Source organism: Fulmarus glacialis, unplaced genomic scaffold, assembly GCF_000690835.1.
Source record: "Fulmarus glacialis isolate BGI_N327 unplaced genomic scaffold, ASM69083v1 scaffold2393, whole genome shotgun sequence".
Classification (NCBI taxonomy): domain Eukaryota; kingdom Metazoa; phylum Chordata; class Aves; order Procellariiformes; family Procellariidae; genus Fulmarus; species Fulmarus glacialis.
The window spans coordinates 19931-39256 of record NW_009204667.1 but is presented as its reverse complement, the minus strand read 5'-3'; the positions used below and the strand labels follow the sequence as shown (position 1 = coordinate 39256).

Sequence of the window (19326 nt, the reverse complement as noted above, 5' to 3'; positions counted from 1 at the left end):
TATATCTTCAGTTCTGTAGCCTGTTACACATCCTGCACCCTTTTAGAGACCTCTGGGAACTCTAAGGTTCTTCTGCAAAGCCCTCATATACCCCTTCCTCTGCAAATACTCCATAACTTTAGCAACATAATGAACTTGCTAAATTGGCTAACAGATATGTAAACTGGGACAGGAAGAAGTGCTGTCTTACATCCTTTGACAAATGCCACAGTAGTGCCCAGTCTGGGATGGTCTTGCTATCCTGTGGAAAGAAGTATCAGACTTCCTAACTAGCTTCTATGCCCTGCATGCTAATGAAGGACTGTCTTACTAACACCTAAGTAACCTTCAAAGACCCCAGACTGTCTCAACACAAACGTAACAGTTGCTAAAATAAGTTTGCTGAAGTCCTCTCACAGCCCCTGATAACCTTCATAAACCTCTTTTAACCCTCTAGCTTTCTATATAGTGTGTCCACATTCTGGGAATATTGTGATTAAAGACTAATGTTTATATTAGATGTGGTATTTAGCTAAAATAGCCTTTGTAGGACTATTTTGTATGGTAGCAAGCAATATGAATGCTCATTCAAGTAACTTGTTGGATTTATAATCTCTGTTTGGTTGTTACTTAGGACAATATTCTAAATACTGTGCTTTTTTAAATTAATGTATTTATTTTAGTTCAGTTTAGTTACAAAACATAGTATAATTTGCCAGGTATTCCACTGTATTTTATTAGTAATGCATGTGTCATAAAAAATGAAGTCACTTGTATTCAACAGCTGAACAGTAAATTGTGCATAGGAACTAAAACTGTATGCAGGTACATTTGTACAATTTCTCACGGGCTATGTGCACTGAATTGTCAAGTGCCCTGTTAATACTGTAAAAATGTGCCTCCGATAAGATAAACTTGTAACACAGTTTAATTTTTTTAGGTATCTAAAGGAATTTAGGACAGAGCAGTGCCCTCTATTTTTGCAGCACAAGTGTGCCCAGCACAGACCATTTACCTGTTTTCATTGGCATTTCCTAAATCAGCGTCGTCGTAGACCTATACGAAGGCGTGACGGGACTTTTAACTACAGTCCAGATGTTTATTGTACAAAATATGATGAGACTACAGGAATCTGCCCAGATGGAGATGAGTAAGTGATTTCTTTCAGTCCTAGGTGTTTATAGTATTATCAGTGACATTAAAGAAAGATGCTAGTTTCTCCTTAGTGAAAATGATCAATAGAATCCTGCTGCAGTTTATTTGAAAACAGATTTCTATAAGCGATTTGTCAGTTTTTGGCATATATACTTTTATATAAGCATGTATTCTTTAGGCTATCATAGAGTTAGAACTATGATTTTGCTTTGTGACTATCTTTAAAGCGTAACGTAAGAAACTGGTTTTCTGCTAGTATTGTTCCTGCACATTTGTGCTAGTATTGTTGCTGCACCACTTTTTTTTTTTTCAGTTGTGCTTCCTTTTTCTCCTGACAGCTTTGAAATTGACCAGTAGGTGCAAACCGTACTGTATAGAGATGGCTTGAAGATTTTAAACTTACAAGTTTTGTGGAGGTTGATGGGTAGTAGAGGAGAATGACTGTTTTGTTATGCTTCCAGTGAGAAAAAGCAAAGGCAGGAGTTCACTGTTAGTTGTCTGGCTAGCCCGGTTAGTGTTCGATTTCCATGGACATGTGTCTCTTCTAGATAAAGGCTACAGAGGGTCTGCAGTGAACTTGGGCAGGGGTAGAATATTTGTGGAGATGGGAATGAGCAAATGGTACAGTATGGCAGGCAGGCATATATAGAGGAGCTTGGTGTATTGTGGTCATATGTCAGAGGAGCTACCTTCATCTGCAGTGATAGAAGCAAGGAAGGACTTTTGACAAAAAATATTTGCAGGAAAACAGGCAGGAAATATGTAGTTATGCTGGTCACCTGTTTTAAAAAGTGAAGATTAATTATTTTGATTACTGTAGTGTATAGCAGTACTTGTCATGGATCAGATATCTTTTGTGTTATAGGCTGTAGTCGCAGAAGAAAAAGGTAGGGTTTTCCCAGAGTACTTAAAACTAAGCGACAGAGATAAGAGAAGGTAAACAGCAAAAATGCACTAGGCAGCGTGACAATATTGAGTACCATGCCTAAGCAATGTAAACAGCAAAAAATGTCTCTGAGGGATGATTTAAAAGAGAACAATTAATTACCTTTTCAGGTGTTTGTAAAGCACTCCTGCCAATCCTGGGGCAGCATGGACAGTTCTTTGAAAATCACCAAATGAGAATAATGGATGCTTGTGTCATGGATTGATTTGGGACAAAAATTGACCTTTAATTATTGAGTGATAGATACTGATTCTGAAGGAGGAAAAAGGAAGCAATGTTTTAAAAGGGCAAGATTGAATTGTTAGAAGCAAATAAGAGGAGATGTTTACTTACTGAGATGTCAGGTGGAAACCTTTTTGCTGGATTGGATTGGATTGGAAAGGTTGTCCCCTACAGTTGCTGAAGATTACTCCCTCGTTAGGAGCCCAAATGACAAACAGGCTGCTTATGTTTTCTGGCATAATGGAAGTGCAGAGGACTTGCCAGAAATAAGACCAGTAGTGAGATTCATAGATCTGTCTTAGCATGTCGTGCTTACAGTTTGAATTAAATGGATAGGTTTAGGAGTTACCAGCAAAGAGGTGGTGGTTTTCAAGTCTGTGTTTTGCAGTGAAATTGCCCAGATGTAGAAGGATAACAGCAGGGACTAAGGCTGGAGTCCTGTGAGACCCCTCACTAGAGGCGTAAGAGAATGCTGAAGTTGGAAGATACGCTGCAAGAGAGATTGAACGTAACTGAGTTCCCATAAACAAAGGAGAACAATGTTTCAAGGAGAGAGAAATTGAGTAAAGCAGGCAGTAAATTAAGAAAATGAAGATAGGTGTGAGTAGAGAAAATGGAGTCTGCTTTCTTTGACTCAGTTATAAGGTGAGATTATTGGAGACATCTGTGAGAGAAGTTTCAGCTGAACTGTGGAGGCCTTATTTGAGATCTGATCCTGAGAACTGCTGGCTGGAAATGACAGTCAACTATTGTAAGTTGATAGTTGATTGAAGTTAAGGTAGAAGAGAAAAGGCATACAGGGCAAATAGTTGGGAAAGGCAGGAGAAGTCAAAGGTAACTTTTTTAAAGGTAGAAGATGCCAGAGCATGTCTGTAGTGGCAGGAGAAAAAAATGGAGGAAAACACCAACATTTCTGAGGACATGCTTATAGTGTGGCAGCATTCCTGTTTCAGAACTCAGCAAAAGAGTATTTTTTTGACCCTGTTTTGTCTTCTGCCTAAAATTTAGCATTTTATTTGGAGCAACTTCAAATTCTTATAGAAATAGGTTATAAACAGTAGTGCCAGGACACCTTCATTTTAAGCTGTCTGTGACAACATACTGGTACTTTTTTGGCTTTTATCTATGTCTCTGTTTCTCTGTTCCGCTCATCTGAATACATGGTTAGGTTAATGCAGTTTGTGAGTTGATGGAGAACTAGTGAGAAAGGTAGAGTGATGACACCCGTACTTGTTCTCAGGAACATACTTTGAAGAGAGTTAAAGCAGAAATTGTTGGATTCACCCAGGCGTGACTGTGATATTTCTTTCCAAACTTCAACTTGGAATGAAAGGAAGCCCAAAATTGTAAAGCTGTTTAGAAAAGAGCTTTTCTAAGGGTAGCAAATTAAAACAATCTATTCTAAGGAAGGGCCTGTGAGAAAGACTAGATTACTTGTAGAGTTAATTTTGAGCAGTGAATAGTATTCCTCACAATTTCACAAGTGAGGATGGAAGTGGTAATTTTTTTTAATCTGATGTGTTTTTCAACCATTGTAGTCAACTGATGTCAGATTCTAAAAGAGCAGATTATTTTGGATATGTTAATATCTGTAACGTAAGACTGCTCCAAGGGTGAATGAATTACAGAAGCCTACTACAGAAGAGCACTTCAAGGAAAGCACTTTTCATAGGAAAAAATATGTCAGTGCCTCAAGCTTGAACAAAAGTAGAACTATGTAGTTGTTTTCATACACTTAAGAACATCTAGCATTACCCTTTAAACTGGAACTGTTTTATTCTTAAACGATATCTTTGTTTATGATGTGAATTAAGAAGAGTGTGAAAAGGAAATACACATTTCAGCAATCAGTTAACCTAAGTTTTTGTGAACGTATGTTCTGTTTCATGGTATATATATCTGCTTACTTTGAATAATATAATGACAGTTTTACTTTGTGAGATCCAGATGCAGAAAACAAAGCTGATTTCCATAGTTAAATGCTGTGTGTAGACTCCAATAGAACTTAAAAATACAGAGTAATGTTCTTTACTGATTCACCATTACTAAGTTAGGATTCAGTACAGTTATTTTAAGCTAGGAGATGGCTGTAGAAATATGGGCCATGAAATAGATTTGTTATTCTGCCTGGGAACAACTTTTTGTGGTTGTTTTTTTTTTTTTTTTAATAAAAACTTTATTCCTAAGGAATAAGTGATGTCTGAACAACCTTAGTACCAAACTGTGCTACATAAGAACAAGTTTATCAGTTTGCAGCCATGTAATCCCATGATAATTAAATCAGCCATTTTAAATCTAAATACTAGTCGTGTTTAAAGCTGTGTATTACAATGGTTTATGCTCCACTAAAATATTTAATTAATAAAGTGAAGGTAGATATAACATCCCTCTAGTTCATTAAAGGTTGGGTAGAACATCTGTTCTGTGCATATTTCAGTGCATTGGCTTAGTTTGATTCTATGCGTGAATAAGTACTATCTACCAAGTACATCTAAAACCTGCTTTTCTTAGGGGTTTTTGCCTTTCTGACTAATGATCCTACGATGAACTACAACTGATCAACATGTCTGTGGTTAACAGCATATGTATTATTGTGGCATTGTATGAATAACACATCTTTATGTAAAACATACACATGCAAAATTGATGCCATTGTTTTTGCTCTTTGAGGTTTGCATGCTGTTTAGTCCCCCTGGGCTCTTATCTGGTTCTTTACGAGTCTTAGACAAAATTCAGCTTACAAACTGTCCCAGTCACACTGGATAGCCTAATTAAAGCATTCTGTTAGTTTCTGGAGGAGGACTTCACCTGTTACGGGACTCTTCAGGCAGCTAGCAAAATGTGCAGTAGGAAAGCTGTGTTTTCAATAAAATTCAGATTTCGTTAGCTATTGATGGCACAAGTATTCAGTCTTAGGTTTAATTTAGCAGAAGTAAGAGTCATGTGACACAGTTTATATTTCTTTTCCAGCTTGTTTTTGGAATCCATGTTGACTTTTTATGGGAAAAATTGTGACCTGAGTATTTCTCCCTCTCTCACATTGCATACTAGTAGTTGTGCCTATCTTGTCTAACAAGCTATGTCTATATTCCATTGAATTATCTTTTTTTTTTTTAAACAGTAATTTAAAAATAATTGAAGGCTTTAACATTTTTTGCGGGGACCCCCACTAATAAGGCAATTTCGCTAGGAAAAAACTGCAGATATTTAAGCAAAAATGTTTGCCCTCTAATAAGGAACCATGGACTTAGAGACAAGCAATGAGATGTAAACACCTGTACACTTCTTGCGTGGAAGATAAGACATTTAATTCTTGTTACCAACAGGAACGAGCAAACTTAAGTAGATGAAAATGGAGGCATGAACATTATGCATAAGAACATGACAGATTATTCTCACCTTTGTGAGGTGTGCATATATGAGTGAAATATTAGAGTTTGTAATGAACAGTCTGCTGGGAAAATTTGACCCCTGCAAAGATTCTGCTAGTGGTGGGACAGTTAGCAATAACAAAAATACAGCCTCAGATTGCATTTCCTCTTGTTTAGAGTTCTGTACAGGACTAGTGCTGGCAAAAGTATCTGGTTGACTCTTGTGGGTTTTCTCATTTTTCCGTATCAGTAGCAATTCTAGCAGAACAGGAGGGCTGCATCAGTGCTATTCACACATCACACAGAATTTCTCACAAAGTTCAGCTGAGGCACTGTAATGGGTCCAACAAAGATTGCATCCTGTCTGTCTTTCCATGTAGAGCCAAGAAGTGTGAAAGAACTGCTTTCAGATCCTGAGTGTAGACTGTGCTCCATCTTACACTGACAAAATGAGATGTAGCACTGAATTTGGTATACCTGGTCTTCGCACTAATTAATTCTGTTGGTATTTAAAGAGATAGGTACAAATCACTAGCTGCAGCCCGTTTATCTTGTTTAACAGAATGCTGGTTTTAAATTCCTATAAGGAAGCAACTTGATTCTCAGAAATTATAAACAGCATTAATTCCTGGAAATCAGCACAAGCTGCAGGTGTTTAGCACAGCAGGAAGAAGGTATGATTTTGATGTAAGTGTATTAACACCAGACTTGTAAATGTTTGCAAACAATTGCATTTGTTTAGCCTAGTTTCTAAATAACCTTTTTATAATATAGTAAATAAAGCTTAAGCCAGCCTAAACTTTTGTGAGTGTTAAAGTCTACTTAGTGCTTCACTATTCTCCCTCCATTCAAAGTAAAATATTTCTGTGGGACTTTTCATTTGTTGTTCTGTATCAGTCTCTAAGCTTTTTGGTGCAGTTTCTTTTTAATTTGGGATGGGGGAAAGTAGTTTTTGGAGATTGGTATTTTTTCAAAACCAGCAGAGACCAAAATTAATTACACTGAAATAAACTGGGAGAGAAGAGACATCCTTGTGTATATATTTTTGTGGGTTTTTAAAAAAATTCTTTACTATTGGTAGTTGGAATTATAATCCATACATGATACTAGCTATTTTAAAGTACAGACTGTAACTCACATAGTTGTTTCTGAAAAATGGTTAGTATATGTACAAAGATGTATTGCTGATGTAAAAATTGTTCTCTTCCTTTTAATAGAAGAGTCATTTTAGAATTCCCCTGAGATTGTTCAATAAGTTCCATGTCTATAAAGAGCAGGCAGGAAAAAAATCACCATGCTTATAGTACCCCTTGATTTTAGATGACGATAACATTAAAAAAAAAAATTTCTTGTACCTCTTAGTGTGGAAATTATTTGAGCTTTTATCAGTATGGAAGATGTCATTCCTTAGCTCAGATGATGTTGTTGCTTACAGGGGTGCTTATTAGATTTATTATAATATCTTTGTGAGCCAGCCTGCTATAAATTCTTATAACTTTAGCAGAGACTAAGAAATAGATTAATGTTTTTCATTTTGAAGCTGATCTGTGATGGTAGTTTGTTTGGGAGAAATTTTTTTGTTAATAAGAGATACAGCATAATTCAGAATTAAATTGTTAAAAACAAAATTCAAAGCAGTGCTCTAACTTTCCTCTTTCTATTATGTAGTTGCCCTTACCTGCATCGAACAACAGGGGATACAGAAAGGAAGTATCATCTCAGATATTACAAGACTGGAACGTGCATTCATGAAACAGATGCCCGGGGTCACTGTGTGAAGAATGGAATTCACTGTGCCTTTGCTCATGGTCCACATGACCTTAGACCACCAGTATATGATATAAGGTAGTCTTGTTTCAAATTCTTCAGCCTAATTAGGAGGAAATACCACATCTTTTATCACTACGTACCAGAAAGTGCAGTATGCTTTGCATGAAAAATATACTTGCTTCTGTAACTGTAAACGTAAGAATACAATTCACTGTGCATCACGATAGCAGATAGAAGCACACTGGGAAATACAAATACTAAGGTTTTATAACTTGCAATTTCAAGAGCCATATATGTAATTCTTATGACTGATGAAAGACCAGATACTCTGCCTTTTGTCATTTATGCCTTGTAAATTTGCATGTGGTTTTTACATTCACAAATTTATGATTTTGTTAAGCCATCTTTCAGGTTCTCAGCTTGTATGTTTCACATTTTGCCTACTGATCTTGTGTTTTTTTTAATTATGTTGTATTTTTTCATGTATAAGATACCAATATTATTTTCTGCCTCTCTAATGTATAATGAAGTTATTGTCGAAAGAAGGTGCTTTTTGAATCAGGGTAGTGGTGGTATGAGTTTTACCTGTGGCCAAAGCTGGGAGATAAGCATGTTGTTGGGAGGTATTATAAATGGGTGGAAGGGGAGCTCTTGCTACAGAATGTGGTCTGTATATACTCAGTAGGAAAGGATACCAATTCCTAGAGAGCTTTGAAGCCTTGGAGGGTCACAAGTATCTCTTACTGGACACTGGAAGAGCATTCTGGGGAAGTATCACTATACGCTTGCCCTATTCTTATACTCTTCCCTAGGCATCTGTTATTGGCCACTGTTGGAGACAGGATTCCAGGCTAGATGAACCTTTGATCTGAGCTGGTATGACTGCTGTCTTACATTCTTACCTTTGTTATCCCTTATTCCCAACCATCTGTTGGGAGATGATAGCTCTCCCTTCACAATAATTTTAGTAAAGTTAGTGCCTCTTCAGTAATTTCATAATTATTTAAATTCATATTTTGCCACAGAATTCATTGCTGCATTGCCTGGTCACATACTGTTTAGTTATATGTAGCTTTTCTTTCCAGAAGACTTTCTTCAGTTAGCTAGCTGATGCTTCTTCTGCAAGACATCTGTCCATTTTCTTTTTCTTCTTTTTAACTTTCCTCATTTAACATATGCAGCATTATGCCATGTCAGTCTGAATACAGAATGCTTAGTATCTTTGTAATCCTTTTTATTGTATTAGAATGAGGAACCGATGTATAGCAAGACTGAAACCAAGCTCCATTCTCTAAATGTCTTTTAATGTGTTACATGATTGTTTATTGGTGATTGGCTACATATAGAGCATCAGGAGGAGCTGAAGACATTTGTGGTAGGAGTCTATGTTTAAGTCTATGGCTTGAACTTATGAGTAGGCTGCCTCAAACTTCTTCGGTGTTTGTGAAAAACAGTTGTGTGCCATTGCTTCTCCTGATTTCAGGCATCCAGCATTCATAAAGAAGTTCAAACAATCGGGTCTTATTTTTTCTTTAGTGGTCTTTTTGTTCTACAACGGACACAGATACTAGGGTTTCTTCATTTTAAGTAAAGAGCAGAGAAATAATAGTAGAATTACTGATGCAGATATTAACTTTATTCCCATTAATATCCTGGTTTTTCTACATATCCACCTTAAAGAAAAAGCACTCTTTAGGAACTATCTGTTTTCCTTCTCATTGCCCACACCTTTTCTGAATCTGTAAAAGAAATATTTTGACTGTTTGAAAGGTTTTAGACCTGGCTTTGGGTCTGTTTTCCTTTCCCTTTGAGATTTTTTTTCTTGGAGGATACTTGGGGTCTGGGAAGTTCTTGAAATAATATGTAAATGATATCATAACTAGTTACATTATAAACCACTACACCTTTCAACTCCTCTTCAGAGATCCTGAGTAGGAGTGTTTTGGTATAGGAGGCAAGCTCCTTGAATATTTGTGTCTAGACAAAGCAGTGCCAACTGAAGGTAGAAGCCTTTGATTCTCATAGAGTACTGTAGATCCACCTCTAGTATTTGATTCCTGGCCTGGTTTCTCCATTGCTTCAAAGTCTCCCTAGTATAATTATGCTATAGTGGTTTGTTTTTTTTTTTTAAATCTTTTGTGCTAATCTGCCATCATTGAATCTCTGTACAGCTTAATTTTAGTAAAGTGGTGTAATATATCTCAGATTTTTGGTAGAGGTTTCATACCACTAATACAATACCTTTTAGTTTGGTAGTAGTCATTCTGATCTTTCAGCAAGCTGTGATTGCTTACTTGCAAAGCAGTTGTAAATTCTTGCAGAAGAGCTTCCATTTCCTTATAATGATTGTTGTTTGTTGCTAGGTCTCCCAAATATCTTGACAAACTTCTCTTGCAGAATCTTATAGTGAGCCAAAAGTCCTTTGGCTGCTTTTATGTGATGTAGTATTCAATAGCTATATTTTGTACCTTCCTTCAATCATAACTTTTCCAAGGCAAAGAGTTTTATGGTATTTAATTCTCCCTAATAGAGGAGGAGTTCTGTATTTCTGATCACCCTTATTGCCCCTTCTATGTCTTTTTTAGTTCTACCATGTCCTATGTGGCAGTGGAATATCAGAAATTAATGGCATATATTCAAAATGTCAGCATATCAGCATACAGAGGTACAGATGGGCATTGCTGGTGCAAACATTGTCTGTGTACGTAATGCCAGCATTCCTTCATGTGTTCTCTTTGATTTGTATGACATGGTTATTCCTTACGATTGTTTGCCAGCTTCAGCGCAAGCAATGGTTTGAAATACAGTCAATTTAATTTTTTTTACAATTTAGGCTTGTTAAGAGCTGGATTAAATGACAGAATTTTGATAGACTTGGACAGGATTATACCTGCAACAGATAGGGTTACTGTAGCTATACGGTTTAGCAGTGTTCTTTTCTTTTCCCCATTCCAGAGAACTTCAGGCACAGGAAACCTTACAGAATGGGCAGCTAGGATGCGGTGAAGGCATTCCAGATCTGCAACCAGGAATTTTAGCAAGCCAGGCAATGATTGAGAAGATCCTTAGTGAAGATCCAAGATGGCAGGGTAACGTTACCCTGTCTCCTTTCTCTGTTTCTTTATTGATGTTTGATCCAATTTGTTGAATCTGGGTCTTCATGTGGGAGAAGTTCAAAAGCCTTTTTTAACAGAGTAAAGAATTGGTTTATATAAGTAATATGGATATTTGTGAGCACGTTGTACTGTCTGTCACATTTATATTCAGATTGCATTTGGAAACGTTTTGTTTTGAAAACATTTGATAGGTCTTTTCCAGTTTACTTGGTACAAGTGTTGCTAATCTGTGTCAATTGAATAAATGTTCTTAAAAGTCAGTAGGAGCTCTGTCTTGTGCTAAGTAGTAGTAATGATTAGTGTCTTCATTTTTTGAGTCATTCATAGACTAGTTAATGGACTGTTATTCTTTGCTGAGCTTGACTAACAGGAATGAAGTAGAATATTAAACAGAGAATTGGAGCAGAATATTAAAATACAAGAATGTCTTGAAAGCATTATATTAGATCTCTTAAAGTAAATCCAATTGCCCTAGTTTTCTTAAGGCTTTCAAATTTGGTTCTTATGTTCTTGGTTTAGATTTGCTTATTACATAGCCAAAGATGTTGGTGTCAATTGGATATTGTTAGAGCTCTTGCCGAAATTTTACTTTAGAAAAGACTGCTGGGTACAATTACTTCCACAAAATTCACATGGGGACAGTAACACAGGAAGAGGTCACATGAAGATGCTGTCTCTAAGGAATTCAAGGGGAGATAATTGTATGATCCTTGTCCCCTCTATGTTTTTTAAATCTACTATAGCGTGAGTTCCAACCATTTAAGTACTAATAATGTGTAGAGCTTAATTGTCAGCTCTAAATCAAAAAATATTGGATGTTCGACATAAAAAGACAGCAAAATTGACCAACTGCAAGCACTTTTACTGCATTCCTTGCATTGTCACAGGTCTGTGTTATATAATGTTGAATGGCTTCTGTCAATCCCTGTAAATATGGTGAGACTTCACATAGTTTCTGGGGATTGAAAATCATCCAACTAGTGACTTCAGCCTTATTTTCCTAAGTCTTCAATGAAACTATTGAAAAGGACTGAAAAAAGAACAGACTCCTTGTGATACCCTGATCAATAATCTTTGCTATTTGAAAGTACGTCATTAATGACTCTTTGAGAATGTTTCTTCAGCTAGTTTTCCACAAATCCTACAGGAGTCTTGTAGTATTGTGGAGTTTATTTTTGAGAACGTCTCAGGCTAAAAAGTTTGCTGAAGTCAAGATACATGACGTTGAGTGCTTCTGTTTTACCTACACCCATTTTCCCACCTTAGGAAGAAGTTAGATTGGTTTGACATGATTTACTCCTCACAAACCCATGCTTGCCGTTAGCTAAATTGTACCTTCTTATTTATTTACTTGCTCCATTGTTCTTCTGAATTTTTCTGTTTCTAGATAGAACCTTGTTTGTCATCTCCTAGTTCCTCCTTCCTGGAACCAAGGATGTAGAGATAGAGGCAAAGGTGGAGAAGAGGCTCTAGAATTTGTCCAGGAAGATTTTACTGGACAGCCTTAACATGCCTTAACAGGAAAGCAGTTTTGATGAAATAAGGACTGTCAACACTAAACTTAAGAGAAATCCAGATATAAAATTGTATAAGTTTTTAGTGTTTGTCTTACTAAAATGAATAATGTATTTTCAGGTATTCATTTTCAAAATGTTAAATGTATATAATGAGAATTTCTGGATAGTTTCTCTACCAATAGATTGCTAGTGCTTTATTTATGTACTTTATTGTAATATTGCTATTGAATATAAAAGCAATGAAGATTGCTTTGCATGTAAATGTGTTAGACATTTATTTTAAAAAATGCAGGAGTCAGTCTAAGTTTATAAGAATGGAGGGTTCTGTGAATCATAATTTTTTACAAAAAGCAGTGATACCTAAGCTCACTAAAGACACTCTGAATGCAAAAATTAGTTATTTCTCTTAATTGTTGACCTGTTTACAGACACAAATTTTGTATTAGCTGGCTACAAGACAGAACAATGTACCAAGCCACCCAGACTCTGCCGCCAGGGTTATGCATGTCCACACTATCACAATAGTCGAGATAGAAGACGAAATCCCAGAAAATTCAAATACAGGTACATAAATACATATTAAGAATAGACTTTCTGGTCAGTCAGTTGTTAATGGACAGATCTGTTTGGGTTCTTCTATAATGCAACTGGATATTCCTAATGGAATAAAACCACATCTTTCCCAATAGCCTTGCTAAATTTTTTTTGGGGGGGAAAAAAGCATCTGTTTAGAATGATCAGACAGTTCTGAAGACAGAAACTATGAAGCTGTAATGGAAATATTCTTCTTTCTTGTGAAGAATGAAAACAATTTCTATAATTCTTAGCAAAAATTGGAATAACTAGGTCAAACCTTCTTTGTTATGAAAAGATCAATTATAATTTCTGTCTTTTTTCTGGCTTTGTTCTATAATTTTCCATTTCTGAGCACTATTTTTAGGACAAAAATTTAATGGATAGCCTCTCATACTTTTCATTATTACATCATTCATCATTACATCATTTTACATCATTCTCATACATTGGTTTTGGTGTTTTCTCGTGCAGTGATACAAGGTGTAGAATTGATGGGCTTTGCTTGACAGTCTCAGGACTGTGAATAAATGTCATTAGACAGTAGATAGATAGAATCCTACTAGCTCATCTTTCTGTCAAAGAATTTCCAAAAAGTCAGAGTCTTTCAGAATATGCAACTTTATAGGTCCCAGAATCTAAGATTCTGAGATTTAGTGGGAAATTGTTTGAGACGTCTGCTAGGAAGTAGATACAAACATGCTCTGGACATCACTTTTTTCTAGGTCCACTCCTTGCCCCAATGTAAAACATGCAGGTGAATGGGGTGAACCTTCAAGGTGTGAAAGCGGGGATAGCTGTCAATATTGTCATTCTCGTACAGAGCAGCAGTTTCATCCTGAGGTAAGAACTACGTTTCTACTTATTTTTAGTGATTTCAAATTTGTTATGGATTAGGTTATTGATTAAAGATACTATTTATGAAAAAACATGACATTTCATTCAACACTTCCAATCGTTGAGGGTATTTGCTTAAGCAAAACAAAATTTGCTAAATAGTTATTTGTACTGCTGTGGTTTTCACTGATAGGCATTTTTATTGTACTGCTTATGAAAAATTAATTAATATTCTCTGGATTTGGGCATAAATAAATGTGTTCTCTTTTTTACCTAACTTCTTGGATTGATAACGAAGTCACAGTAGTAATTGCTACTCAGTAACTTGGGACAAATTTCTATTTTAAGTGTAGTTAAAAAATATTTATTGCAAATAATTAAGAGAATGTGAATAGGTCAGGAGGAGGTGGAAAGAGCAGAAAACTCTCCTAGTGGCTGAAGTAAGACACTTCAGAAAAACAAGGTGATTTTAGATTCCTCTGTAGGCAAACAACTTTGTTGGATGCTTGAGCATAACAGTGAAATGCTAGGGAAGAGAACAGTGCCATGCAATCTGCTGAGATTTAATTCTTATGTGACACTATGAAAATATTAAATGTGCCAGTTAATGGAAACAAACATGATACTGAAAAGACGCATTATGCTAGAAGCTGCCTGTACAACACTGGATATACGTTTTCATTTTGAGACCTTTGAATGGACATGAAGAATTCACAGCAGGATGTAATTTCTTGCATTAGAAAGTTCAATACTTAGTAAGGTATAAGCAAAGACCATTCAAGCAATTGCTAAATTCTCTTCCAATTATTAAGATTATTGAAGGCATCTCAAGACCATACTGGGAAAGGAATTCTTAGAATACTGACTCCAGGATTGTTGCAAGCTTCATATCATACATTCCCTATCATAAGTTGACCAGCTACATCTTTATACTAAATAGGTGTCAGCTATCTCTACTCTTGAGATGCTGCTCCAGAATTTCACTGTCCTGATTACTAGAGGTTTTACAGTTCAGGTTTATTTCAGATCATCTAATTTCTTCTGCGTCGTATTCCAGCCCTTTTCTGTAGTAAAGGTGTCTTCCTGCTTAGTATTGCTGCCATACTTTTATGACAAAGCTATGAGTGAAAGTGCTAAAATAAGTCACAAGGCTGAGCCTTGAGTTCTGCTACTAATTTTGTCTGCTGTCTTCCTCTTTCATACCATCCATTGTCATCTCTCCATTAGTCAATTTAACAGCAGATATGTAACATTGATAAGAGTCATGTTCTTCATTATCTTAATTAAATAATTTTACCACATCCTTTACTGAAGTCCGTACTAGAATGACCACGTTTCCATTTTAGAGGAGGGCCTTTGATTTATCAAAGTTGCATGGTGAGTCTACCGTGATGTGCTTTTGTCAAATTTACTTTTAATTTTATCCCATTTCTTTCTCTCTTTAATCTAAATGGTGACAGACAGAATAATTAGTGGGCATGCAGTGGTCTGAATCAGCTATTTTTGCTCTTCTTAAACATACATGAGCTATACTTAATATACCTCAGTTATGTGCTACTTCTGACATGACGACTTTATTAAAAGTACTTGCTAACTGCATCTGTCTTATTTGCGAGTTTTTTAAAAATTCTGATGTAACAATTACCTATTCATTTCCTGTTCCTGAACTGATGGTGATTCGCTTCCATATCAGCTGTAGTCACCTCAGTCTTTGTCTGCTTGTTTCCATAAGCTGTGCTGCCTTTGTTGTAGTGTTGTCCTGCTGATAATCAAGGCAGTTTGGTGGGCATAGTGTTATCACCTCACCTAATTTTAGGTCTAGTATTTAATTTCACAGAAACTAGCAACGTGCCAGCACTGAAAGAGGAGTTTTCATTCAACATCATATCCTGTGATCCTATCCCTCCTTTGCTCCAGTTCTGACTTTCATCCAGTTGTGTCGTTAGAATGGAAATTCCATACAGCTTTTCTATCTCAACCTGAGGATATAAAGCACTCATTTTATTATGTTCATAAAAAAATTCAGTCTATTTAATGGTGGTAATGTGGTAATCGGTTGCCTTCATTCCTCAGTCTACTTATTTGATGTCAGTAACTTTAGTTCAGCCTTACTTTTTTATATCCTTTAATTTAAGTTGAATTAATACTCACTTTATCCAACATTATCTTCTCTTATTGGATGTTTTCATGTACTCGTTCTTTACCAAATTCAAATAAAGAATATTGTCATTGCCTCTTGGCTCAGTGACTATTTTTTGAAGAAATCTCTTGGTTACACATTCAGGAATAGTTTGATTCTGCTGTTAATAGATAGCAGCCGTGTTCTTGTCTATAGCTGGGAAGTTAGTCTTCTGTAATGATTTAGCTCTTTGAGTTTGCTGTCTGTCTTGTCATCTACACATACCGATATTATGTGGCCATCCCTGGAATCAGTCTTTGAGGTGCGAGCTCTGCCCCAATAGTATTTTGATATTATCTGTATTATCACTTCATGTATCTGTAGCATTTGCCAGAAAGCAATCCACACCATCTGGGTAGCTCATAGGATCAGGAAGACTATTTTTTGGCTAGGACCTCAAACTAAGACCGACCTTCCAATTACATCTTTTGTTGAAACCATTTGGAAGTCAGCTCTTCTCATTTTTTTTCTTCTGCATCATTAGCATCGTGTATACAGCATTGGAGTTTTATATTTAACCAATAAACAGAGAACAGGAAAGAAAGCAGATGTGCCCAGCTTCATTTCCTGGTTCGGGTGTGGTATCTGCAAATGACTCCTTCGATTCTGCAATGTCTGTGATAGCTCCCAGTGAAATTGGTGGAAAGATCAGTCCCGCTGTTTTGTTTGTTAAGTGTGTCATTTGGGTGAATACTTGTCTACAGCATGGATGTTTTGTTGCTTTTTCAGTGTTCAAGGAAAGATAAAATATTTGTAGAGTGGTAAGCATCAGTAATAGTTTTGTGATTTAGCATTTTACGATAGTTTCTTGGATGATCTTTGGGTTATGCATGAACTAGTAGTGAATATAGCAACTAAATTTTCAGCCTCAATTCAAAATCACTTATGAGAGGGAAATTTATCTAAGATGCTCAAAACAGCTCTAAAATGAAGAGCTTACAGAACTAGTTTTTGATTTTTTTTAATACATAGTTTCATTTTTCATGTTTGCTCTAAGGCGGGAGTCCAAGGTAAACATTTTTTTTACACAGCATATGCAAAAGTGTCAAAGAAGTGGCGTTCTGAACTAAGAATTATTACTTATCAAGCCATGAATCACTCAACTGACACTGAAAGCTAAAGACCACAGTACCAAGGTTTGGGGAACCAAAAAGATCCCTCTGCTATTTGCCACAGACGTGCAAATCACCAGAATTAATTTTCTAAAGAATCTATGTGCTTTTAAATAGGCTTTTAATATTGTTCTAATATGATAGTATGTCAGCCTCTCCTCCCAGCCTTGTGAGATCCAAAGATCATCAAGATCCTGGTAGAGCAATAAGCTGAATCTGGACCTTACTAGCAACTTATATAGTCATTACTGTCATGAACAGTCAGTATTACTCCAGTTCTCACGCACCCGAGTCAGGTTAGAGAAAGACATTTGAATGTTAGGATTATTTGAATATTAGAGGTGTCCTAACAAAGGAACTTCTTGAAAAAAACAGATTGGGTTTTTTTTTTTCCAGCTGTGTAAGCTGCTGTACTACATACATCATTTCTCCTGCAAGATTTCTTAAAAATGGTGTAAATGACTTTGAACATTTTATTCCCTATGTTTGATTTGTTTCTATACAACATGGAAAACCAAAGCAGTTTAAACACTGCTTTGCTAAAATATTTTGTTACTTATTATTATACAGAAGAGGGTTAAGGTTTTCTTGTCTCAGGTTTGCTTTTCTTAAAATTCTGCTCTTCTATTTGATTTTTAAAACTGATCATAAGAACTGAATTTTCTGAGAAAACTGTGTAATACATATTGTTAGTAAATATTCAAAATTTTTCATTTAAAGGTTTTAAAATTTTCTATTTTGTCGTTACATAACAAATATGTTTAGGTTAACCACCCTTCTGTTTTGTTTAGATATATAAATCTACAAAGTGCAATGATATGCGCCAAACAGGGTACTGCCCACGTGGTCCATTTTGTGCGTTTGCACATGTTGAAAGTAAGTAAGAGAACTGTTATTTTATATCAGTGTTCATAAAAGTGAACCATCATTTCTAAGCATCAGTAGCAGAAGTGACTTAACGTTACTAATTTTAATGCATAAATGGCATTTGATGTCACTTGTTTTTAGAAATTCGCTCCATGTTTTCTAATACCATACATTGCTATGGGAGCTTGCTGCATTTGCATCAAATTTGCATCAGCAGTTAAACAGGAGGTGCTTTTCTTTACAAATGGAGCTTGTCCCTGTAACTTTTTGAGCTTGATTTAGCAATTTTCTACACACACGCTTGACTTCTTAAAATATATTAGCTGCTCTATTGAAACCTATAGTAAACTTCTCAGGTAAAAGTTAAACATCCTTGCAAGTATTTGCAGAACTAGGGCCTTAGCTAAACTGAAAAACAACACAGAGAAAATTATGTCAGCTATCCTCTTTCCTCCATAGCCCACTTATATCTTCACTGCACTCAAACTGTTATATACAGAAAAGGGAAGAGGGATCATTTTTTTCCAAGAGAGCATTCAATTCTTCGGTATGCATCTACACAGATTAATTCTGGGTATGTATCATCAGATTCTTTTTAATAGTAGCATCAACTTAGGTTACCCCTACACTCTTCCTGCACTCCAGAATGTGAAATGTGCAGTTGCTGGAATAACTTCTTTTCAGTTGTGATGCAAGGCAGAACTTGAAGCATTTTTATGTAACTGGTTTCTTATAGGTTATAAATCTTTTCTTTATTATTATGTAGTTTTTGCTTGATCATGTAATCAGTAAAGCCTCATATTTATTCTTCAACAAGAAGAAAAAAAAAGGTCTGCTCCTGTCTTGCTTTTTGCCTTCTGCTTCTAGAGCTGGAAAGAGGGATGAGAGAGACTACCAATTTTGGAAAGCTCCAAATTTCTGCAATTCAGTAGTATTTATCTTATGATTCTCTAATGTTAACTAATGGCAGTCTCCTCTTTCTGTCTAACCTGTCTGTGCAAATGTGATGTACTATACAACCATTTAGTGTGTCACTTGCTTACCTAAAAGACTTTCAGTGAATAGAGTCATTCTTGCTGCCCATAGCTCTTGTTTCTGAGAATCTGTGGTATGGTCAACTTGCCTTTTAACTTCTGTAGGATGATCAATTTTTCTTTTCTGTGGTTTTGTTACTGAAAGAGGAGGAAGGATAAATAACCTCCTGTATTTATTTCAAAAAGCCCATTATTCTAAGACCTAGCAATTCTTCAAAACATTATGGCAATGAAGTCAGTGTTGACTGTTTCTTCACATCAAAAGTAGCTCACTATCTTTCCTTTCGCGCTGTGGGGGCTCTCTCCTGAATCAAGTCCTTCACTGTTTACCAGTGTTGGCAAGTACTTCTTTGATTCAGGAAAGTCTGAAAATACACATTTTGTTACAGAAGTAATTTATGGCACTGGGTTTACTGTTCTGTTTATCTGATATAAGTTTTTTCTTTCCTGAAACAGCTGAAAGAGTATGATTTAAAAAAATTCACTGCGTACATGCAGCATGGTATAATTGTGACATGCTACAAAACTCCTGTGGGAGAAGACTATATTTTCTCTGTTTTCTTCCTTAGAGCATGCTGAATGCTGCCTCCGTTCTTGCCTCTCCAGCATGGAGAGTGTACAAGATAAACTCAGCAGAGCTCTTGGAGA

The 19326-nt window shown here is 36.0% G+C and overlaps 1 protein-coding gene across 1 annotated transcript in view; it reads left to right on the top strand.

The window, feature by feature from the left end:
* Positions 1 to 1022: 1022 nt before the first annotated feature.
* Positions 1023 to 19326, top strand: part of LOC104074794 (putative E3 ubiquitin-protein ligase UNKL) — a gene marked incomplete at both ends in the record, with an annotated part of 34996 nt that continues 16692 nt past the window's right edge. The window contains 6 exons of the mRNA XM_009575059.1: positions 1023 to 1129; positions 7368 to 7518; positions 10399 to 10532; positions 12505 to 12640; positions 13375 to 13492; positions 17569 to 17653. Coding sequence (XP_009573354.1) covers positions 1023 to 1129; positions 7368 to 7518; positions 10399 to 10532; positions 12505 to 12640; positions 13375 to 13492; positions 17569 to 17653 — 731 coding nt within the window. The remainder of the gene's footprint in view (positions 1130 to 7367; positions 7519 to 10398; positions 10533 to 12504; positions 12641 to 13374; positions 13493 to 17568; positions 17654 to 19326) is intronic.